This window comes from Diabrotica virgifera, chromosome 9, assembly GCF_917563875.1.
Source record: "Diabrotica virgifera virgifera chromosome 9, PGI_DIABVI_V3a".
NCBI lineage: Eukaryota > Metazoa > Arthropoda > Insecta > Coleoptera > Chrysomelidae > Diabrotica > Diabrotica virgifera.
Genome location: NC_065451.1, coordinates 58,308,774 through 58,334,402, shown reverse-complemented (window position 1 = coordinate 58,334,402; position 25,629 = coordinate 58,308,774). Strand labels below are relative to the sequence as shown.

Sequence of the window (25,629 nt, the reverse complement as noted above, 5' to 3'; positions counted from 1 at the left end):
TCTCGTCCATTTCAGAGTGTTGGATGTGACTTTGGTGGACCTCTCTTTATAAAATCCTCCAATTTACGCAAAGAAAAGTTTCTAAAGTCTTAATATATGTGTATTTGTTTGCTTAACTACAAAAGCCGTGCATATAGAATTAGTATCTTCCCTTTTCAGTGAACACTTTCTACTTTGCCTTAAGAGATTTATATCACGCCAAGGACTTCCTTCATTGATATACAGCGATAATGCTACAAATTTTACTGGATCCAAAAATCAACTTCGAGATTTGTATAACCTTTTCAAAACCCCTTCTTTTACAAACGATTTACAGAATTTCACCAAGGAACATTTCATAGAATGGAAGTTTATTCCTCCCCATAGTCCCCATTGGGGAGATATTTGGGAGGCTGCATTAAGAGTGCCAAATACCATCTACGCCGCATTGTCGGTAATGCCCACTTCACGTTCGAATAACTCAGCACCATCCTCTCACAAATTGAAGCAATTCTTAATTCGCGACCGCTATGCCCCTTATCAAATGATCCCTCAGACTCACAATGTTTTACTCCTGGACATTTTCTTATAGGGGAGAATCTTACTTCTTATCCTGAAGAGACATTGATTGATCTACCCGTTAATAGATTAAATTTTTTCCAACGATGCACTCAGATCCAGCAATCCTTTTGGAAGCTCTGGTCCGTTGAATACCTAAGTAGGTTACATAGTAGACCCAAATGGTCCCAAGTACGATCTTATGTCAAGGAAAATGATCTTGTTTTATTAAGAACCGATAATTCTCCTCCTTTGAATTGGCTCACTTCCAGGGTAATTAAATTAATGCCTGGCTCTGACGGCAGAGTAAGGGTCGTAAAATTAAAAACATCAACTGGCGAATTAATTCGTCCTATCACTAAATTATATGTACTACCTCAATAGTTTTTCAATTTCATTAATCATCTCTCCTCTTGTTTTATAATTCTCTATTTTTAGCTCTTTAGCGTTTCACAACCACATAATTTCCCATTTCCCGTGGGGGCCCAGATATGTTGAAATAACAACATACTTTTGTTTTCCCCTGTATACTTAAATTCTACCAAATGTATAAAATCTCGGTTACACACAATCAACGGAAACTATTATAATAAAACATAATTAGTTAAAGCCCCTTATTGATTCATAAAAATATAAAATCCATTTTAGTACCATATTCGTCAAAACCAAGAACAATAATTTCCTTTTCTTTGGTAGTAAAAGATGAGTTAACATCTACACATGTCCCATTCAGTAAATTAAAATTAGGTCTAGTTCGCTTTTTCCGTAAATTGACCTAAAATGATAAAATAAGAGGAATTTAAAATTTAAATCACTCTCATCTCAATCGCCAAACAGAACACACACACTTCACATTCTTTCGCTTTCACGTATTTTTATATTATAAGACAGTCTCTATTTTCTAGTGCGTTTTTAATTAAGTTAGATAAGTTATACGGTAAAAAAGTGTAGTATTAAACATTCTCAATATATAAATAAAGAATAAAATTTAGTTTGCAGCTGGTGTTTTACTTTGGTAGCAGTTTCCCAGTAGCAGAAATCGACTCATTCTTATGTGTGGAAATTAATTACAAGATCCGCACACTATTAGTAGGATTTTTTCCTAATCTTAACATTTTTGTTTTGTTTTCGTTAATACTCAGACCCACTGTTTTTCCTTCTTGAATGAGTTCCTCTACCATTTGCGTTAATATATCTCTTCTCTTTGCCATTATCACAACGTCATCGGCATATTATGCTACAATTCCTCTATTTCTGAGTGTACCTTTGTTCACTTTTCTGGTAATATATTCTATTGCCATGTTGAATAGTGTTGTGGATAAACTATCACCCTGCCTCACTCCTTTGTTTGTTTCGAACTCTTCTGTTTCCCCTATTTGCGTTTTTACACTCGCTCTGGTATGGCTCATCGTCATTGTTATAAGTTTTCTTAATTTAAGCGGTAACTGTAGCGTTTTTAATATTTCCAATAGTTGGTTTCGTTTGATGGAATCAAAAGCATGTCTAAAATCTACGAAAAGTATTTCTAAGTTTATGTTAGCTTCGTTCGTCTTCTCCATTATTTTAGTATGTATATCGCATCTATTGTGGATTTTCCTTTCCTGAATCCACATTGATATTGACCTATCTTATTGTCCGCTGCTTCCTGTAATCTTCTTTGTATTATGATTGACAATACCTTATATACCGTACTCAGTAATATTATTCCCCTGTAATTTTGATAATCTTGTTGGTTTCCCTTTTTATGTATCGTTATTATTTGGCCTGTTTGCCATTCTTTTGGCATTTTTTCTTCTTTCCAGATGTTTACTATCAGTTTGTGTATTTCCCTATGCAACGGTTTCCCTCCTAGTTTTATGAGTTCGCTGTTTATGTTATCTTTTCCGGGTGCTCTTCTGTTTTTGTTGTTTTTAATTATTTCGATTACTTCTTCGAGTGTTGGCTCATTCGTTCCATTATTTTCCCACTCTTCCTGCATTTCTGTAATCGCTTCTGTTTGATTTTCTGACAGTAACTCCTTGAAGTGTTCCATCCAGACTTCCATATATGGTTGATCTTGTGATACTATTTGCCCTTGTTAATTTTTAACTCCATTTACATTTGGTTTGAATTTCTTGATGTTCTAAGTCTTACTTTCCACCTCAATTTCCTCCAAGTGACTTTCCATGAATTTTCTCTTATGTTGTCTTATTACTTTGTTGCTTTCCTTTCTTCTTAGCTCGTAGATGTCTCTATGTTCAGTTTTATGAGTCCGCATCCACTGATTGCGTGCTTTTATTTTTCTTCAATTGCTTCTTTACATTCTGTATTGAACCAGTCCTACTTTCTTGTAATTTGCTTCGTCCCTAATGCCACTGATTTCGTGCTCTTACTTTTTCTTCAACTGCTTCTTTACATTCTGTTTTGAACCAGTCCTTCTTTCTTGTAATTTGCTTCGTCCCTAATGTAGTCTCAGCCGTGTGGTTAATTGCTTTTTTATTATCACCCCATATTTTTTCGACATCATCACTTTCCTTATTCAGTGCGGCAATTCTTTTACCTATTTCATCTTCATATTTTTGTATCTCTTTTGCTTGCATCTTTTGTCTCAGCTTTGCTACCACCAGGAAATGGTCTGAATCTCCGCATGCACCTATGTAGCTTCTCACATCCATTACACTTGATTGTCTTCTTTTCAAAATTAATATGTGGTCTATTTGTGACTCTGTTTTTTGGTCTGGAGAAACCCATGTGACTTTGTGTTTTCTTTTATGCTTGAACATTGTACTGCTGCTAGACATATTATTTCCTGTCACCATGTTGCATATTCTGTGCCCGTTGTCATTCGTTCTCTCATGTATTGTATGTTTGCCTGCTATTTGCTGTATATAATCCTCCTTTCCTATTGGTGCATTAAAATCGCCCAATAATAATATTACATCTTCTTTTGGTATTTTTTCTAGCTCTTATTCCATAGTGTCGTTGAAATGATCTTTTTCCTCCTCTTTCGCATTTTCTGTCGGTGCATAAACATTTAGTAGGGATATGTTTGCCGGTTTAGCTTCAATCCTTAGGTAGGCTATTCTTTTGTTTATTAGTCTGACTTCCATTATTTTGTCTCTTATATTTCCAATTACTATGAATCCTACCCCATGTTGTTCTTGCTTTTCTTCCCCTGAGTATATGAAGGTACCATTCTGTTGATCTATTTGTCCTTTCCCTTTCCATCTAATTTCCTGCAGTGCTGCTATTTCCACCTTATACTGTATCAGAACTGATGTAATTTCTTCCAGTTTTCCTGCTCTAAGTAATGTTCTTATATTCCATGACGCTATCCTTATAACACCACCTTTTTTCTTCTTTTTTTGTATTACCCTTTCTTTCTTTCTTTTTGCTAATCTTGCTTGTTCTCATATCCTTTTGTATCATTGCCTTGTCCATTTTTCGTGCTGTTGTCGTCATAATGTGTTTCCGTTCCAATTCTAGTTTTAGTGGAGTCACTGAAGGTTTTCACCTCCGATTTCGTTGAACCTTCATGGATTTTCATGGAAATTGGTGAGTAGTTAGAAGATACTTCAAGGAACAAAGGTGACATGATGCCAACTTGCGCTTTTACCCTGGGGGTGGATGCTACCCCTTCTCGTGGGTGAAATTTTTTTTAATAAAAAAAATACCACAAATCTATAGAGGGGCAACTTCTAAGCATAATTTGTTATATAAAGTTATTAACATAAATTAATACTTTTTTAGTTATTAAATATCAAAAATTTTATTTTTTCTTTAAAAAAATGGATGTTTTAAAGCTGTTTTTCACGCATTACCCAAAAACTATAAGCTTTTGTAAAAAAACTATTATTACCAAAATTAAAGATAATAAAAAATTTAATACAGTCCCCACTTAAAGTAATGTAATTGGTATGGGTAATTGAATGTATATTTTTTTCGACGAGTACTCAAATCAAGTATCCAAGCTTACATGACGGGAAAACGAAGCATTTTATAGAATATACTTGTTACACACTTGTCAAAGTACTTTGGAGTACCTATCAAATGAGCTCCAGTAGAAGTTAATAGCAATAATATTAAGCAAGTTATGATGAAAATATAAGAACCTTTTCGATTTTTTTAGGAAAAAGTGAAAAATAAAACATACGCCATTTCCACAAAAATTAAAATTTGTAGTAATCCTCACAAAAATTTCTTTAGGTTAACATAGTTAATGATTTCAACAATTTTCACAGGTTTAGAATGCATATTTTTGAAAAAAAGATACAATTAAAAAAAATCAGAATTCTTCTGATTCTTCTGAATAATCGTACTTGTGTTCCAAACACTTTACCTATTTTACTATTTCCGTAGATTAAAAAATAACCGAGATAGAAACGTTTAAAATTTCAATTTTGCTGCGAGAACCATGTAACCGGGGCCATTTAACCTTTTATTGTTAAAAAAATTAGAGGTTTAAAAGACTAATTTCGACATTTTTTGATATTTTTTGGAATCAACTTTTAATTAGTTTTTAGTTGAACCTGATGTCTTAAAAATTAACGGAGTTATTTACAAAAAAACAATAATATTTTTTGGAAAAATTTTTAAAAGATACATTTTGAAACATTTTTGGTGCATAAATTTTAATGCTATCAACTTGTTCGAGTACTTATTCGATATATATTTTTATGAACTTTGACAAATGTACAAATTTTTAAGTTTATGTTATAAAATGCATCATTTTGCCGGTATTTAAGCTTGAATACTTAGATTTGGGTACTCTACGAAAGAAATATACATTCAATTACCTATAACTTACTTTTAGTTAACATAGAAATGTTTTTCTAGTAAGGAGTTTATTTGATTTTTTATTAGTATCAATTTTGATAATAATAACTTTTTTTGTACAAACATGCATTTTTCTCACGAAAAATTAAAATCTTTGATCTTTAATAACTCAAAAAGTTTTGATTTATTTTAATAACTTTATATAACAAATTTTGCTTATAATTTGTCCCTCTATCGAATTGTGGGGTTATTTTTAATAAAATAATTTTCACCCCTGAGGAGGGGTGGCATCCACTCCCAGGGTAAAAGCGCAAGTTGGCGCCATGTCACCTTTGTTCCTTGAAGTATCTTCTAACTACTCACCAATTTCCATGAAAATCCATGAAGGTTCAACGAAATCGGAGGCAATAGCTCATATCCACCTTCAGTGATTGCACTATTTTTTAATGTTTGATTTTCGTTTACTTTCTTTTATTTTTTCTCTTGGATCTAGTTCTGTGTCTCCGTTTGGTGATCTTTCACTCACTGTTCTCGTTCCAGTTTTATTCTTTGCAGTTTCTGCCATATTATTTTCTCTAAAATCTTCGGAATCGCTGTTCCATCTTTTGACCTGGTCTATATCGTACTCGTCTCCGTTAATTTATTAACTTATTATATTTTATCTTTGCGTTGTACCCTTTCATCCTTGCCTATTTTATGTGTTTTATAAGTGTTTTGCGTTGTTAGATTATGGTTTTTGGATAGCCTTCATTGACAAACCATTTTGTGGCTTTTAATTTACATGTAGCTTTAAGAATTTCCGTTCTTTTATTCGCACTTCTTAGCTCTACCAGGACTGGTCTTTCATAATTTCTAGTTTTGTCTCCTATTCTTCTAATTTCTGTGACCTCTTGGTTGGCTTTGCAAGTTATTTCCATTTTGTTAATGATGTCTTGTACTTTGTTTACCAGTATTTGTGTGTCCTCATCGCTTGTTTCTTCAATGCCGTGTATTATCAGGTTTTTTCTTTTCATATCTCTTTCTATTTTTTTATTTATTTCAAATACTTCTGGAGCCGCCTCTGTATTTTGGCGTTTGCACTCTCAGCGACAGTTCTTATCAGAACTTGTTTTTGTTCTGGATTTAAATAAAATATGCAAGCTAGGAGGCGTTATTTAATTATTTTCAGAAATCTAGTTTTCTTTGGAAAATAATAAATACAAGTATGCATTTTTAATCCTGTATTACAAAATTGGACCAAATTATTAACATAGTACCGAAAACCGCATGTCGATGCCTTTTTTCTATCTCGAGATATCTTAAGAAATGTGTAAATTCTAAACATAACTGTTACTGTTACCGGTAAACGAGGTTAAGGAAAAGTGGTGTGCTACGGAAAAAACAAATAAAGATTTTCCAGATGTAAACATATATAATTAATTAAAACAACAATAAGACAAACAGCACTATAAGATATAACAAAGAAATAAAAGCAACTACTTACTTAGTCTTAGTGACTGCCTAAATGTTCAAATTGTTGCCCATCATTTTCGATGCAAGCATTTACTCTTTTAAGAGTAGATTGAATAGCAACGGATTTAACTGTTTTAGACTTTTATTTATGTGAACGGATTAAAGACCTTGTTTTGCCGCTAGGCCCTCTATTCGAGAAAACATGATCTAGAATTTAAAGAATACGAAACGCCATTCAAAGCATTGCGAAAGCAGAAATTGAGACTGCTGTTCAATCTACTCTTGAAAGAATAAATGCTTGCATCGAAAATGATGGGCAACAATTTGAACATTTAGGTCGTCACTAAGTAGTTGCTTTTGTTTCTTTGTTATATTTTATAGTGTTATTTGTCTTATTGTTGTTTTAATTAATTATATACTTTAACGTAGAAACATTTGTAAAATGTTTCTTTGTTTTTTACATAGCATGGGAGAGAGTAGGGTAAAGTGGAATAGCTAAACTTTGAAATTAAATAAATTTTACAATGTTTGAAATCAAATTTTGTAAAAAACATATCTTATTACAGTAAAATTTAAGATCGTTATGTTGAAATATAAATTAAATTAAGTCAGTAAATTTTTTGTTATGCGTGGGTTTGTCCGACATTGTCTTTTTTTACTTTGCCCCGCATGGTTGGGTAAAGTGAAATAGTCTAGAGTACGGTTTAAAATGGGCCTAGCTTTTTACTTAATTGGCACTTCTTCCTTATTTTTTCCGAATTTAATCCTCCAATTTAACGTAGCGCTTAGCAACATAAATTCCGTGTTGCATAGCAGCTTGATTTTGGCAAAGGATGCCCGTTCGCAAAGACCTGATTCCACATGTCACTGGCTCCACAGACTATTGTTGTTGGGCTGTTTTTCGTTTATAATTTCGCATTTAACGCCTGGAAATACACATATTTTTTAATGGCGGTAATCGAGTATAATTACATGTAGGGCAAAGTGAAGCGATATTTCACTTTGCCTCATCTATTACCATTTCACATTGCCTCAATTGGATTTAAAAGCAAACTTGTTCAGTAAAACTGTTTAAGCCTAACCTATCAATTAGTGCAGTCACTGAAGGTTTTCACCTCCGATTTCGTTGAACCTTCATCGATTTTCATGAAAATTGGTAAGTAATTAGAGGATACTTCAAGGAACAAAGGTGACATGATGCCAACTTGCGCTTTTATCCTGGGGGTGGATACCACGCCTTCTCGGGGGTGAAAATTTTTTTGTTAAAAATAATATCATAAGTCCATAGAGGGACAAATTATAAGCAAAATTTGTTATATAAAGTTATTAAAATAAATCAATACTTCTTGAGTTATTAAAGACCCAAGATTTTATTTTTTCGTAAAAAAATGCACGTTTTAAATCGTTTTTTCACGTATAAATCAAAAACTATAAGCTTTTTCAAAAAAGTTGTTAATACTGAAATTGAAGATAATAGAAAAATTGAATACAATACTCACATAAAGAACTAAACTTATGTTAGTTCAAAGTAAGTTATTGGCAATTGAATGTGTATTTTTTTCGACAAGTACTCAAATCTAAGTATTCAAGCTTAAATAACGGGAAAACGATGCAATGTATAAAATATTCCTGCTAAGTATTTGTCAAAGTACTTCGGAATACCTATCAAATGAGCTTCAGAACAAGGTAATAGCGTCAAAAGTGAGTAAGTTATAATGAAAATAAAATAACCGTTTCGAATTTTTTAGGAAAAAGTGAAAAATAAAACATACGCCATTTCCACAAAAATTTAAATTTATAGTAATCCTTGTATGAACTTCTTTATATTAGCATAAGTAATATTTTCGATAATTTTGACCGGTTTGGAATGCATATTTTTGAAAAAAATATATAATTTAAAAAAATCATAATTTTTAAAATTATTGTAATTCTCATATTCTTTTGATAATACTTAAAAAATACTCAATATACGTAAAAAATTATATATAAAAAATTTTTGGTTTTCTCTGTGCCAAATATTTTACCCGTTTTACTATTTCTATAGGGTAAAAAATAACCGAGATAGAAACGTTTAAATCTTAAATTTTGCTGTGGGAACCATGCAATCGGGGCCATTTAACCTTTTATTTTAAAAAAGTAAGAGGTTTAAAATATTAGGTTCAACGTGGTTACAGAGCACTTGGAATTAACGTTCAAACAGTTTTTAGATGAACCTAATATCGTAAACAAGAACGGAGTTATTAATAAAAACAATAACATTTTTTGGAAAAAATTTTAAAAGATAAATTTTGAAAAAATTTTGGAGCATAAATTTTAACGTCATCAACATGTTCAAGCGATCATTTGATAAATATTTTTAAGTACTTTGACAAATGTTTAATAAGTTTATGTTATAAAATGCATCAATGTCCCGTTATTTTAGCTTGAATACTTAGAGTTTTTTACTCGCCGAAAAAATATACATTCAATTACATATAACTCACGTTTAGTTAACATTAAAAGGTTTTTCTAGTAAGAAGTTTATTTTATTTCTTATTAGCTTCAATTTTGATAATAATAACTTTTTTCTAAAAACTTACACTTTTTGAGTTATTGATGAAAAATTGGTTAAAAACATGCATTTTTCTCAAGAAAAATTAAAATCTTTGATCTTTAATAACTTAACAAGTTTTGATTTATTTTAATAACTTTATATAACAAATTTTGCTTGAAATTTGTCCCTCTATCGAATTATAGGGTTATTTTTAAAAAAATATTTTTCACCCCCGAGAAGGGGTGGCAACCACCCCCAGGGTAAAAGCGCAAGTCGGCACCATGTCACCTTTATTACTTAAGATATCCTCTAACCACTCACCAATTTTCATGCAAATCGATGGAGGTTCAACGAAATCGGAGGTAATAGCTCATATTCACCTTCATTGACTCCACTAAATCTATATTTTATATAAAAGATAGTTAAGTAAGATTCCTTTTGTGTGTTGCTTGTAAAAATATGTTTAGTTAAATAAGATAGAAGAATTATCAAATACACTCACCTGCATATTTTACAAATAGTTGCCCAAAAAATGTATAAACAGTGATATATTTTCAATTACATGGACAGGCGACCCTTACAAAATGGTCGATAAGTACGTACTACTTCTAAACATTGATTGGATTGTAAACAGTGATCGCTCCGTTTGCGGAAGAATTTGAAAACGAGCTATTTCGCTTTACCCCACTATTTCACTTTACCCTTCCCTCCCCTACTACTTTTCCTTAACTTCGTTTACCGGTGACCATTAACAGTCGTCTAAAATATACACGTTTCTTAAGATATCTCGAGATATAAAAAAGGTATCGACATTCAGTTTATGATATTATGTTGCTAATTTGGTCTAATTTTGTAACACAGGATTAAAAATGTATACTTGTATTTAATATTTTCCAAAGAAATATAGATTTCTGAAAATAATTAAATAACGCCTCCTAGCTTGCATATTACTTATTAGGCTATTTCAAAAATAAGACACCTACATTGACGAAAAAGGGATGTTTTCAACAAGACCAAGTATGCAAAATTCGATTTATCAGAACCGGACTTACAGCCATTTTTTCATTAGAAGGTTCCCACTCGTCCCCATATGTTGTTTGCAAAGGTAGACTTAAACTTCTGAAATCAAATATGCGCAGTATTTTATGAAGAATACGATGATTGGATTTCCAGTGCCCTTTCATTAGGTAAATTTGGTAAAATTTTGATATTTAAATTTTTGATATTCAATTACGCCCTCTAGCAGTGGACCTACAATTAAATAATTTCCAGACTTTTCCCGAGGCAACTTTTGTTATAAATATTTTTTTCTCAAAGCTGTACTATAAACGGTTCCTGAGATATCGCCGAGAGCCATTCTTATTGGGACACCCGGTACAAGTTTGTATGAATGAATATTTATATTAAAAAAAAACAAAAGTTTAAATAATAATTTATAAAATGAAAATAATACATAAAAATCACTTAAATCGGACAACAAGTTTACGAAATTCAAGACATCAAAAATGACCCATTTTTAAGGTGACGCGTTAATATGTTGGAGAAGTGTATCTAACGATTTCTACAATTTTCACTGTATTCCTTCACTTAACCATTTTCTCCCGTTCTTTCTGTTTTGTCAGTCACCTTCCTTCCCTAATTATAAAGTTCTGTTTTTTTTAATGGAGTAAATTTCGTATTGGATTTAACTAGTTTAGATATATTCTCATGGTAATAACTTTAAAGGTAAACTGAATGTTAATTAAGGCCCTCAAATATGGAGATTAATCCCACGATTAATTAACCCGTAGACGTGTACCCTCGATATACCTAATTTAATCTTTCAACGTAAAAAAGTAAACATTGGCTTAGCCAGTAAATTAAAAATTTACCTTTTAGTACTTAATAATATGATGCATTTTAAATTATCTAGGTTTAACTCATATGTTTATTTTATTAAAAAATCTAATTTCGCTAGTGATTCCGGTTTTTATGCTTATTTTTTATTTATTCTTTAGGTTTAATGCCTTTATTCGGAATTTTAGATATAAAGTCTTAAAAATTAGCTCGAACAAAGAACAATCTGAACAAAAAAAAAGAATGATGAAAATTTGGGAATAGGTAGTTAAAAATTGTCTATTATTAAATAACAAAAAATTTACAATTCTATATCCCCTCCATTTCACAAAAATTGAGAAATACCCCCTTTTCGGGTGTGAAAAAATATAGGTACCTTCAAAATATTTATGTATGTACGAAATTGGATAAAGTGACTAATTCTAAGCAACTTTTGTTCTTTAGGTTTTTTTACTGAAAAGTCAATACTTTTCGAATTATTTGAGAGTAAATATGTTCATATAATCAAAAAACGGAGCACTTTTCGGGGAAAACTCATTACAACTTTTTTAATTCATTCACATTCATTTTAAACCCGTCCAACTTTTTGATCATAGAAATAACATTATAATATTATAAGGTATTGTAGAAGAAAAAACGATGCATTTAAATTCTGGTGGATGAGATTTTAAATACACTTCTCATTTTTTCTTAAAATACATAAGCCATCAATTTTTTTGCAGCATATCTCGCTTAGTTTGAATGTAATCGACATTCATTATAGGCTAATGGTAGCATTATAGGTACACCTAAAATCGACCGTTTCTCTGTAACTTCAACCGATTTAAGCCTGCACCAAAAAAACAAACTCTTCTCACCTACCATATCTCTTTTTGTATTATAACTAGAAGATTTATAAAGGAAAGAATTTTTTGTTTTTTTAAAAGCTACAAAAATGTTTTATATACCTAGTTTTTTATTTAGATGCATAGTTTTTAAGGTATTCGCAAAAAACCCTTCGAAAAATGTTATGTTTCAATGAAAAGGGCCAATTTTTAATCACGAATAACTTAAAAAAGACGTTTTCAAAAAAAATTATTGTTTTTCTTTTGTTTTTTGTTACAAAACAGTTTTTGCTTGTAATTAACTTTTCTAGCTAATTCCGTGGTTATTTTAACCAACAAATTTTCAACCCCCGAGACGGGGTGGGAACCGCCCCAAAATAAAAGCGCCATAGTATATGTAAGTATTATAATGTATTGTTACATATCATTCTGCAAATAAAACATATTATTATTATTATTATTATTATTATATAATTAGGAGATAAGTAGATAGTCCATTAAAATGTTACATTTTTTAGGTCATACCTTGCATTTGTTAGAGGAGTAAATTTTATTTTATTAATGTGTAGGGGGATCAGTAGAAGCTTAAGTTCAAGTTTTTGGGGTCGTCACACTTGTCCCCCGGCCGTCATCTTGGAAAGGGAGTGCAAAGGGGTTTTGCGCTATATCGGGTAAACTACCAACCTTACGGAAAATCTAATACAACATAAAATATAGCAAATTAAATTTTCTACAATTTTGTTTTTATTACATTTTATTGTCAAGTGACCAACAAAAAAGATATAAACAAAAATAAGTAAAACATTTTTAACACAAGTTTCCTTTTGGAGGTTATAACTTTTTTCAGTTCATTTTACAATAAAATAACATTTTAGCAATTTTGTAGAGGATTTTTCAGCGAACAGTTTCCAATATAAAGGTGTTTAATACTATTTATATATCTAGGTTTTAGAGCTCTCCAAACTTGACCAGATTATCGAATGTTTATAGGGATACAATAAAAACAAAACATTAGGCTTACTTTTCGATCTTAATATTATTTTATTCATACAGCTTATTATGACTTTAATATTTCTATGCTACTATTAATCTATTTTTAACCTTTCTCCCCACTGTAAAATTTAGAACCCTAGGAATTAATAGAAAAGCCCCAAGAAGTTGTTTGAGGACAAATTCGCCGGTCCAGAAGAAGAATGACGCAACCGAAAAATGCAAAATTCTTCAGAAGAGCAAAAAAAAAAACGATTTTTAAATATTTAAAATAGGGTTTAAATGAAGAGTAATCATCCAGGAGCATCGGTATGGCGTTTGTTTTTTGGCGATGGCCAACTATGGCTTTTATTTTCATCAATATTGGTTCGAATTTCATTATCCTTATTTAATCGCCCCATTTTGAACCATATCTACAGTTGCGTCATTATGCATCTGAAACAAGGTCTAATATAGCGCGTATTTTAGTAATGACGCAACTACCCTATAGTGGCTCAGCACATTTTTACAGTTCGGTCTTTTTGTATCATCTTTACAGAGTATTTTAGAAGTTAATTGCGCAATAAACAGGAATTGACAAAATTTGCAGTTACGTTATTTTTCTTCCGTACCGGATTGAATATCTGCTTGCTCTTACTTTTATTATTATAATTTATCCTAGATGGCACAGCAGTCGGTCCCCCTCTACTTAACTTATTCTTACAGTTGTGCTACCTATTTGGCCACGTGCATTCGTATTAAAAATTGTGAAAAGTATTTTGAGTTTCACAGATCATACTATTGAGAGTCTTGTGGGTAAAATTTATATTTTTGTGATTAGATAAGCATTTTGTGTTTTTGTAAGAGCGCATCATGAGTGGTGGTTATTTTATTTATAAGAAACCTCTGGGGAAAATTATTTGTCAGTGAGAAAGTCGAGCCTTCTTTACTCACTGTTGTCGGCGAACGATTTTTGTCTCTTTATATGGCGGAAATAAAGACGATTCTCTGGAAACCCTGAGCTGAGATACAAACGATTCGCTAAAACAGTGACAAAAAATGCATTTAATTTCTTCTCACTTCCTCTAACACAAGATGCAGCCCGTTTCTACAGACTCTGAGTGTATCATCAGATTCAGTCATAGCTCGGTAAACATTGCGATCCAGAAAATTGGAGACGGAAAAAGTATGAAAAATTTTGGACTCCAATCCAAACTTCCACGTCTCCAGTTCCCCCGAGCTTATGAAATTCATCTTTAGCAGATGCAATGGAAACGGGAAGTGCAAGTGGTTGCCGAAAAGCAGACCTCAAATGTTCAGCAGTGTGCCTCAATTATGGAGGTGAAAGTTGCAGCAACATCGCGGACATATCAACATATTAAATCAACGTTAATGACGCCAACTCTAACTCTCATTATACCACAAAAATTCACCCCGGATACTGATTCAGATCTGGACTCGCAGCCTGGACCATCGAACAAAATGAAAAAATAATAACTATGATAGATCTTTTTCAACATATAATAATAAATAATATTATTTTGTCTAGAAATTGTCCGTGGATTGGGCCTATTGGGGATACCACACAAAAAACGCGCCTCCAGACTCTACCTCATAGGTGGCCGGGAAAAGAGTTAAAAGTAGCTTAATAATAGCATAGGAATGTTAAAATCATAATAAATAAATATACATGTATAGATACAAAAGTAAGCCCAAGGTTTGTTTTTATTGTTTTCCTATGAGAATTCGAGAATCTGGTGAAGTTTGGAGCGCTGTAACACCTAGATAAATAAATAAAATTAAACAAATTTATAGTGGAAATGGTTCGCTGAAAAATCCTCTATAAAATCGATGTGATCTTATTTTATTGTAAAATGAAAGGAAAAAAGTTATAACCTCCAAAAAGAAACTTCTGACAACATTTTCTCTTATTTTTGTTTATAACTTTTTTGTTAGTCACTTGAAGATACAAAGTAATGATACGAAATTGTAGAAAATTTAATTTGCTACATTTTATGTGTAATTAAATTTTCTGTACGGTTGCTAGTTTAAGAGATACAGCGCGAAAGCTCTTTGCACCGCTTTTTCCAAGATGGCAGTAGAGGGACAATTGCAGCGACCCCAAAAACTTGAACTTAAGCTTCTACTGAACCCTCCTACACACTAAAAAAAATTGACTCCTCTAAGAAATGCAACCTTAAATGTAACATTTCAATGGAATAAGAGGCTATTCCCAAAATGTCAGTAAAATCCATGCAGTAGGATAGAATTCGGAGGTAATATCCTCTTCATGCTCTCATTGACTGGCATATAAGGGAAAAGTAATGTTTATTTATGAAGTTATCATTTTTTTCTATTCCCTCCTAGACAGCAGTATGATGTATTTTGAATTAAGTAAATTACATACATTCTTCTTTTTCTCTCAATTTATTTAATTCATATATTTTTTGGTTGCAGGTTCTGTATAAATAATTGTGTTAATGATTACATTACTGAATAGAGAATTGAATAACCTTTCAAATGAACTAGCACGCGACCCATATTCTCATTAAAAAAAGGCATCGATTGCGTCATAACACCCACATGCATGACGTCACTAGTTTTTATTTATTTAGCGTATGGACTTTCTCAGTACGATAAATACACAAATATAATATATATACATATATACATATATACACACATATATACATATATACACACATATATACACATATACACATATATTATTCAAACACCAAAACATAATGAATGAATCTAAATATTAATGTCCAATTTACATAGCCATTCAATTGCATCTGGGGAGCATTCCACAAAGTCCTGGAGGTTTCCACGGTAGGCCCGATTTAGGCAATCTGAAACACAATGACTTATGGTCTGTCTAAGCGATCCACAATCACACTGTGGACTTTCTGCACGACCCCATTTGAACAGAGAATCAGCACATTTACCATGTCCGGTACGTATGCGATTAAGCCTCGTCCAGGTGGGCCGGGGCAGACCCGATCCGATGAAACCCTGGGTTGGGGTGGATATCTGAATATAGTCTGCTGCTATTGTTGGCATCCATCTTGTGGACCATTGCCTTTGTATATCATAGGAATCACCAATTGTTCGGGCAGTTCTGATTGGAGGATTTCTAGACCTCAGTCGCTGGTGCTCTTTTGAGATGTCTGGTATGTCTTGATGGATTGGTAATTGTATGTTGGCTACAATTTTCTGATACTCTCTCACTAATGCTGCTGTACGGCGTAGATCTGGTGGGGCAATATTGCTCAAAGTAGGCAGCCATCTCACTGGGGTTGATTTTATTGTTCCAGTGATTAATCTCATGGTTTGATTAAGTTGGACATCGATTTTGTTTGTATGTGCACTATTTAACCATACTGGTGCACAATATTCTGCCACTGAAAAAACCAAAGCTAGAGCAGAGGTCCGAAGAGTATCTGCAGAAGCACCCCAAGTTGTTCCAGCAAGTTTTGTTATTATATTATTTCTTGTTCTCAGTTTACCGGCTGCGTTTGTAAGATGGCTTTTGAAGGTGAGTGTTCTATCAAGTGTGATGCCTAGATATTTGGGGTTGTTGTTATGTTTGATAGCTGCATCATTTAGAGTTACATTGAGGGTATCGCCCGCAAGTTGGTTCGACAGGTGAAAGAGACAGGTTTCAGTTTTGCTTGTGTTAGGACGTAAGCGCCAGTTCTTAAAGTAGTTACTAAGTGTAGTTAGGTCCTCGTTTAGAGCTCGTTCTCCAGCTTCCTTACTATTATCTTGGAAGCCAATGGCCAGGTCGTCTGCATAAGCGAATTTTCTCGATTTTGTTTCAGGTATATCCGCCGTATAAAGGTTAAATAATAAAGGAGCTAGCACTGAGCCTTGAGGTAAGCCGTTGTTAAGTTTTCTACCGCTACTTCGTGCATCATTTATATATACCTGAAACAGTCTGTTAGTTAGTAGATTGTTTATCAGCTGACAAGTTTTGAGACAGGGTATGATTTTCATCAACTTATAAATAAGGCCCTCTCTCCACACAGTGTCATAGGCAGCCGTAAGGTCTATAAATGTTATGGCAGATTTTTCACGTCTTTCAAAGCCAGCTTCGATGAATGTAGTTAAGGACAGCACTTGGTCACAACAGCTTTGTCCTTTTCTAAATCCAGCTTGCTCAATTGGTACAGCGTCCTCAATGGTGTTACATATTCTATTATATAAGAGTCGTTCTAGTAATTTATAACAGCAACTGAGTAAGGCGATAGGCCGGTAACTTTCAGGCAGCTTGTTGTCTTTGCCAGGCTTCTGGATTGCGATAATTTTTGTTCTTTTAAATTCTGGGGGAAGCATAGCTGTAGTCACAATGTCGCTAAAGAATTCTTTGAGCCATTGTCTTGTTTTTGTACCAGTGTGGACTATAAACTCAGGATATATTCCATCGAAACCAGCTGCTTTTCCCGTTTTGGTTTGGTTAAGCGCTTCGTTTATTTCATCCAATGAGAAGGCACGTGAGTATTCTGATGTTGTGGGGGTATTTGATTTAAGTTGTTTAAGAGCTTTTTTTACCATCGATGTATGAGTTTTCTCAGATGGAGCTCGAGAGTTCTCAATTATTCTATTGGCTATCTTATTTGGCTCAATTGTTGATTTGTTTAAGTGTTGTGCTCTGCTTGCTTCGCCCAGTTTGCGGATCAGTCCCCATGCCTTCCGACTGGAACGGGAGAAATCAATATGTTCTACGGTAGATTTCCATTTATTAAGTCTAGTTGAATCCAGTGACTTGAGTAAGTTGTCACCGATTTCGGGATCTTCTGATTTCAAAAATTCTTCATATAGTTTTTGGCTTTCTTCCGTCCAGCCTGGGATGTACTCCTTTCGAAAACCTCGGGGGATATGTTTTTTGGCGATAGAGATAACCATTCCTAAAAAACGGTGGTAATTGTTGGCCTTTGGGTCAATGAAGCGAATGCAGGTGTCCAGCTCTTTGGTGTATTCAGGCCAATTTGCTTTGTTAAAATTCCAACGGGGTCTCGGCGTGGATTCAACGATAGAAATTTGTATGCCTATTTCGATTATGACAGGTCGATGTTGGCTGCGAGGGAAACTAGGCAGTACAGTTCGGGAGCTTGGGAGTGGTTGTAACTGTGAGTTACTCGAAACCCAGCATAGATCAGGGTTGTAGCCTTTGCGCCATCTTCTAGAAAAGAAAGTAGGTTTATCTTTTAGACTATGGATAAGGTGGATATTGTTTTCTTCGGCCCACTCCAGGAGTTTTTCCCCATTTTCATCATTGTTTTCATACCCCCATTTGTTGTGGTGACTGTTAAAGTCCCCTATGTAAACTGTAGGTTGGTTGTCCTCAGTTTTGATTACATTTGTTGGCCATTTAGTTAATGGTGGTTTGTAGATGTTCTTTATGGTTATGTCATTCACTTTTGTAGAGATCATGGATACACTATTTTCGCAGCTGCAGTCCTTCACCTTGGAATTTTGTATACTGTTATTCACGTAAGTTGCAGTTCCGTAAACATTGCTGTAAGTGGCTCCAATCATGCTATATCCCGGAATTTTACCCCTCTTAAGAAGCTCGGTTTCTGATGGTGCGTGAGTTTCTTGAATAGCTATGACGTCAACGTTATTTTCTATTAGTATTTTTGAAAGAAATTCAGATTTTGATCTACTAATTCCCTCTATGTTTATTTGACATATACGGAGGGTTGGTCCGATACGTCTCGTCAAATGGTGTTGATAAACACCTTTGTAGTTTTCCATATTCCTATATGGAGATTCCTTTCCTTGCTTTTCTTTATCGTACTGGTTGCCAGGAGAGCTTAGCGGCTAGTTTGGCGTCCAAAAATTGATAGACCATTTAGCGTTACCCAGGGTGCACCACGTGGAGGCGATCTACCATTACACTAGTTTGAGATATACTTTAAAAAATTATAATTTAACCCTTAAGTACTAACATCTTAAATCAATGACGAAAACACTAACTAACGGCCTGACAGACGGGTTTAACATTTTAGTGGTAATTTTTATTTTTGTTAAATATTTTAAAGCAAAAAAATGTCTCGATGACTTACTGAAAGTATTGATTATCTAAAAAACAGTAATTAATCTGGTTTTTCCGTATTTATTAAAATAAAAAACATTTTAACAAGAATGGAAGGATTGTTTGTGTACCTTTATACTCCTGAAAGAAGTGTGATAAAAATTAAACAAATTAAAGAATCTTCATAAAAATTTATAATCGCGTTTGACAAAGAGTAAGAAAAATGAAAATAAAAAGGTATTTACAAAATGTTAAAACAAAAAAAAAAAACTGACAGGTACTATAGTTAGTACAGTGTAGCAATGATAGTCAGTTGCAACATATTCATCACAAATTGATTCCACTTCGCTTATGTCGTCTTCTACCTCATCAAACCCTTTCAAAATAGTTTCCTCAGGGTTTTTATTCCCTTATTTGATGTTTTTTGACGAAGTGGGGCACAAACACTATCACCCAGTCTATTAGACGGAAATCACAATTTGAGCCTAAATATCTTTCTAATAATAACCTGCCGCAAATTGCCGAATTCGATACTACTAAAGAACAACCCAACTTGAAAAGTTATAAACGGGTGACCTTTAAAATTTTATAGGAAAGGAAATATCCCACTTTCGACAATCGATGCCGTCTGAGAGACGTGAGTTAGTACTTAAGAGTTAAAAATGAAAATCGATGTTTCAGGATTTTCCCTTAAAAATAAAAATCAACCCGTTTTAGGATTTTTCCAAGTCGCCGGTTTACGAAATAACGAATTTATTCCAAATATTTGCACCATACTGTATGCTGGGAGTTAACAACAAAATAAAAATAAAATAAAATAAAATAAACGAGCACGCCATTGTTGGAAAATAGCAGACATTATCTTTAACCTTCAAGTAGGATGACGATTGGATGTCAAGGATAGCAATGTGCATGTGCATATGCAATGTAAAATATTTTATACATTAATCAGTTATGTGTGTTGTGATGTGATTAAAACAAGACCAGTTTTTCATAAAATTATATTTCCTTGCTAAATTTTATAATATGAGGTTATAATGGTGCTTATAATTCCAGATAATATTCTGGATACATTACTTTGCAGTTTTTGTCATAAATATTTATCAGTGAAACCAGTAAAAATTTATCCAAACAGGCGTATACAGTGTGGAAGATGTGTTGATGTTGATAAGAAGGAACCAGCGCTTCGGAAATCACAAGGGGTAGAATCACTATATGGAAAAATTGCTGAACACGTTTTATTTAAATGTGTTAACAGGTTTGATGGATGTCGGGAATTGTTAACATATTCCCAGGTGCGAGATCACGAAAAGGTAAGATTTATATAAATTCATAGTAAACCGGGAGATATTAACAGGACTTCAACCACGATTTTCCAAGTCCTGTCCTTTGCAATACTAGTGCAGTCACTGAAGGTTTTCACCTCCGATTTCGTTGAACCTTCATCGATTTTCATGACAATTGGTGAGCAGTTAGAGAATACCTCAAGCAACAAAGGTGACGTGATGCCAACTTGCGCTTTTACCCTGTGGGTGGGTGCCACCCCTTCTCGAGGGTGAAAATTATTTTATTAAAAATAATACCATAAGTCGATAGAGGGACAAATTATAAGCAAAATTTGTTATATAAAGTTATTAAAATAAATCAACACTTTTTGGGTTATTAAAGACCAAATATTTTATTTTTTCGTAAAAAAATGCATGTTTTAAATCGGTTTTTCACGTATAAGTCAAAAACTATAAGCTTTTACAAAAAAGTTATTATTTCTGAAATTGAAGACAATAAAAAATTGAATACATTCCTCGTACAAAGAACTAAACTAATGTTAGTTCAAAGTGGGTTACTGGCAATTGAATGTGTATTTTTTTCGACGAGTACTCAAATCTAAGTATTCAAGCTTAAATAACGGGAAAACGATGCAATGTATAAAATATTCCTGCTAAACATTTGCCAAAGTACTTCGAAATACCTATCAAATGAGCTTCAGAATAAGGTAATAGCATCAAAATTAAGCAAGTTATAATGAAAATAAAAGAACCGTTTCGAATTTTTTAGGAAAGAGTGAAAAATAAAACATACACCATTTCCACAAAAATTCTTTATGTTAGCATAAGTAATGTTTTAGAAAATTTTGACCGGTTTAGAATTCATACTTTTGAAAAAAAAAGTTATAATTTAAAAAAATCATAGTTTTTACAATTATTGTAATTCTCATATTCTTTCGATAATAACTCCAAAAATACTCAATATATGTAAAAAATTATATATAACCAAATTTTAGTTTTTTCTGTACCAAATATTTTACCTGTTTTACTATTTCTATAGGATAAAAAATAACCGAGATAGAAAGGTTTAAATCTTAAATTTTGCTGTGAGAACCATGCAACCGGGGTCATTTAACCTTTAATTTTTAAAAAAGTTAGGGGTTTAAAAGATTAAGTTCAACGTCCTTAAATAGCACTTGGAATTAACTTTCAAACAATTTTTAGAAGAACCTGATATCGTAATACGAAAGGAGTTATTAAAAAAAAAACATTAAAATTTTTTGGAAACATTTTAAAAAGAAAAGTTTTGAAAAAATTTTGGAGCATAAATTTTAACGCTATCAACATGTTCGGGGGCTCATTTAATAGATATTTTTAAGTACTTTGACAAATGTTTAATAAGTTTATGTTATTCTGAAGCTATTTTCTTGTGGCATTTTTATAATCAAGTATATTCAAATGGGAAATAAGCCACAATTTTACCTAAAAATGATTTTATTAACGTTTCGACGCCCAAGTCGGGTGTCGCTGTCAAAATACAAAATAATACTAAATAAACAAAAATGTTGTTGCTTAGTAAAAAATTCTTCTAATAATTTATTTAATCTGACTCATTTATATCGGCAATTCAGACACGTATTATACATTTTAAAGTAGACGACTTTAAAATGATATTGCCAATATTGATGAGTTGCGTTCCTGGGACGACTTTACTAAAAGATAGTTCATTCGATTACATGAAATCAATCCCAACTCAAGAATATCCGCCACAAAAAATCATAGCATGTGATCTGTCTTTAAAAAGACAACCAAATGCAACGGCGGCACTGAAATTCTCGCGTTAGAGATTCCATAGTAAATCACGAGGGCAAACCAGGAAAAACCTCGTGATACTATCCCGACATCGTAAGTATTTGGGTTTACATTTAGTTTACTCTCAAAACTAATACCAAATTCTGACTTGATATTTTAAATTTTAAATAATACTAAAATACTAAATATGTACTAACTGGATATGTTACTGATTTACTAATTGTGGTATTTTATTTCTATTGACTTGGGCATCGAAACGTTAATAAAATCATTTTTAGGTAAAATTGTGGCTTATTTCCCATTTGAATATACTTGATTATAAGTTTATGTTATAAAATGCATCAATTTCCCGTTATTTCAGCTTGAATACTTATGAGTTTCTTACTCGCCGAAAAAAATATACATTACCTAAATTACTTATAACCCACTTTTAGTTAACATTAAAAGGTTTTTGTAGTAACGGGTTTATTTTATTTTTTATTATAGTCCTGTCGCCAGAGGGGGTACAACGGCCTCCTTAATTCAGATGGATTTACCCAAGTTTTTTTATGTATTTTGACCCGTAGAACACGAATTTTTTGGGTAACAGTTGATCCGGATGTTGATAAGATTGTTATATACAAAGAACTTGAGGAATTACATAAAAGCGATTTTTCAAAGAATAAAACATGTTTTTGTATTCTTTGGGTGATTCTCAGCAAAAATGATCTTACAAGTTTTTTTTGTAGGATGCATAGTTTTCGAGATAAACGCGGTTGAACTTTCAAAAAATCGAAAAGGTGCAATTTTTGAACCCGAATAACTTTTGATTAAAAAATAAAATAGCAATTCTGCTTACTGCATTTGAAAATTCAAGTCAAATTCTATCGGTTTTGATTATTTTCATTGCTAAAAATTAAGTTTTTATTTGTTAAACAATTTTTTAGTTTAATGCACGTAATCTACGTAGAAATTGTTTGTATGCGCGCCTACTCAATCGATTTCAATTGAGAAATGCACTGAAAACATCATTAAATCACTATGTGTTAATAGCTTTGTTTAACAATCAAAAAATTAATTTTTAGCAATGACAGTAATCAAAACCGATAGAATTTGACTTGAACTTTCAAAAGCGGTAAGCAGAATTGCTATTTTATTTTTCAATCAAAAGTTAATCGGGTTCAAAAATTACAATTTTTCGATTTTTTGAAAGTTCAACCGCGTTTATGTCGAAAACTATGCATCCTACGAAAAAACTTGTAAAAACATTTTTTGCTTAGAATGACCCAAAATATACAAAAAATGTTTTGTTTGGCGAAAAATCGTTGTTATGTGATTCCTCAAGTTCTTAGTTTATAACAATCTTATCGACATCCGGAACGACTGTTACCCAAAAAATTCGTGTTGTACTGGTCAAAATACATGAAAAAAACTTGGGTAAGTCCATCTGAATTAAGGAGGCCGTTGTACCCCCACTGGCGACAGGACTATTAGCTTCAATTTTGACAAAAATAACTTTTTTTGTAAAAACTTACACTTTTTGAGTTATTGATGAAAAATTGATTAAAAACATGCATTTTTCTCAAGAAAAATTAAAATCTTTAATATTTAATAACTCAAAAAGTTTTGATTTATTTTAATAACTTTATATAACAAATTTTGCTTGAAATTTGTCCCTCTATCGAATTATGGGCTTATTTTTAATAAAATAATTGTCACCGCCGAGAAGGGGTGGCATCCACCCCCAGGGTAAAAGCGCAAGTTGGCACCATATCGCCTTTGTTCCTGGAGATATCCTCTAACCACTCACCAATTTTCATGCAAATCGATGGAGGTTCAACGAAATCGGAGGTAATAGCTCATATCCACCTTCAGTGACTCCACTATACTGGAAGGTTAGAAAAGGTACGTACAATTTATGGAAAAATCCACGGGTTTCCTTTGACATTTTCCTGTGAAAATTAGATTCTCCATGAGGAAAAAAGGGGAAATTGCGATGAATTTCTGAGTCCTGCCATATTCATAAAATGACAGGTTACTATCAATTTTATGAAGAAAATTTTTTGGGCAGGAGGGTTGCAAAAGGACTAAGAGTGTATATGAATATACGAACATGTAATGAAAGTAATGAAATTTTGAAAATAATGAGTCCTGCCAACTTAATAAATTAAACATAATTATTTGAAAATTATCGAAAAAAATGTTGGCATGACGTCTCCAAATGGTTAACTGCGCTTGTCCCTTGGAAAATTCTGTGGAAAATGTTCACCCTGGTTCCGTGATTTTCTGAGTCATAAAATAAATTGTATTATAAAATAAATAATTTAAGTAGACCTTCTTCAAAATCGCAGGATATCTAGTTACACCTATTTTACTACACAGAGTTAAAAATGTGTAAGAAAATTCGTGGAAAGTTACACGATTTTTTGAGTCATGGCATTTTGGACATATCTCAAGAATTTTAATATAAAGCTATTTACAAAGAGGCAGGATGGTTGTGTAGTTATTTTGTATATAAAAGTAACATTTTATGTCAGTAAAATTATTGCAGGTTGTTATACAAACATATTCATATCACCACAAATTTCTGAGTCATGCCATGTCAAGTATGCTTAAAAAACACTAATCTAAAACCGTTTACAACGTGGCAAGATAACAGCAAAGATATTTTAATACATAAAAATTAATTTTTATATCGTTAAAAGAATAGTACGGTATTAAATATTATTTTCCTCGGTCTTTTTACACACCTTACTTCGAGTAATGTCTCGGATTTTTACACACCTTTCAAATCTAATACCAAACTGTAACCTATTTATTTTAAGCGATTAGATTATATTTGTATCTAAGTAAACGTAATAAAAGTAGTAGGAAGAAAATCAATAATTTTACAATTAATTGGTTATAGTAGGGATTGTACCTATTATACAGGGTGTCCAGAAACTCTTTTAACAATCGAAGCACGGAGATTCCTCAGATAATTTTAAGAAAATTTAATTCAATTCACCTTGTCCGAAAATGCTTCCCAAGGAAACTATAGCTCTTTAAAGATGGCGTATTCTAATTAGTTTTTTTTTAAATAGCTCCAGAACACTTCTATTTAGAAAAATGAAAACTGGTACACCTATTTATCTTCAAGAGATAAATCGATTCCATCATTTGTCAATTTTTAGTACCGGTCATAGGCGTCCGTTTAGGGTGGGGAAACCGATATTTTTTCCCATAACTTTTCTGTGTTTAACTTTTAAGCATTTTTGACACTGGAATATTAAACTATGAGGTATTCTTGTACTGAAAGGTAGTCTTGCTTTACGTCGGTAGGATACGCCGGGTTCTAGAAAAATCGATTTGAAAATTTTTTCTGTTTTTGAATTTGCAAAAAATAAAAATAAAAAAAAAACTATTTAGAAAAAGGAAAACTGGTACGTTTATTTCTCTTCCAGAGATGAATATTTTATCAATTGTCAATTTCTAGTATCGGTCATAGGCGTCCGTCTTGGGTAGATCAACGAAATCTCATAACTTGCTTTAATTGTTAAGCATTTTTGACAGTAGAGTATTAAATTATGAGGTATTCTAGTACTAAAAGTTACTCTTGCTTTAAGTCGGTAAATACACCGTTTT

At 32.5% G+C, this 25,629-nt stretch overlaps 2 protein-coding genes across 5 annotated transcripts in view; one reads left to right on the top strand and one right to left on the bottom strand.

The window, feature by feature from the left end:
• LOC114339168 (dynein axonemal heavy chain 1-like) overlaps nucleotides 1-25,629 on the bottom strand; it is a 1,269,803-nt gene that overhangs the window by 1,018,298 nt on the left and 225,876 nt on the right. The window lies entirely within an intron of this gene.
• Nucleotides 1-25,629, top strand: part of LOC114339586 (uncharacterized) — a 100,764-nt gene that overhangs the window by 68,119 nt on the left and 7,016 nt on the right. Inside the window, exon 1 of one of the 2 annotated variants that reach the window (XM_028290243.2) lies at nucleotides 19,886-20,262. The exons of the other annotated variant lie outside the window; for it this stretch is intronic. Coding sequence (XP_028146044.1) covers nucleotides 19,987-20,262 — 276 coding nt within the window. The 5' untranslated portion in view covers nucleotides 19,886-19,986. Of the gene's footprint in view, nucleotides 1-19,885; nucleotides 20,263-25,629 lie in introns of those variants that run through there. 2 annotated transcript variants of the gene reach the window in all.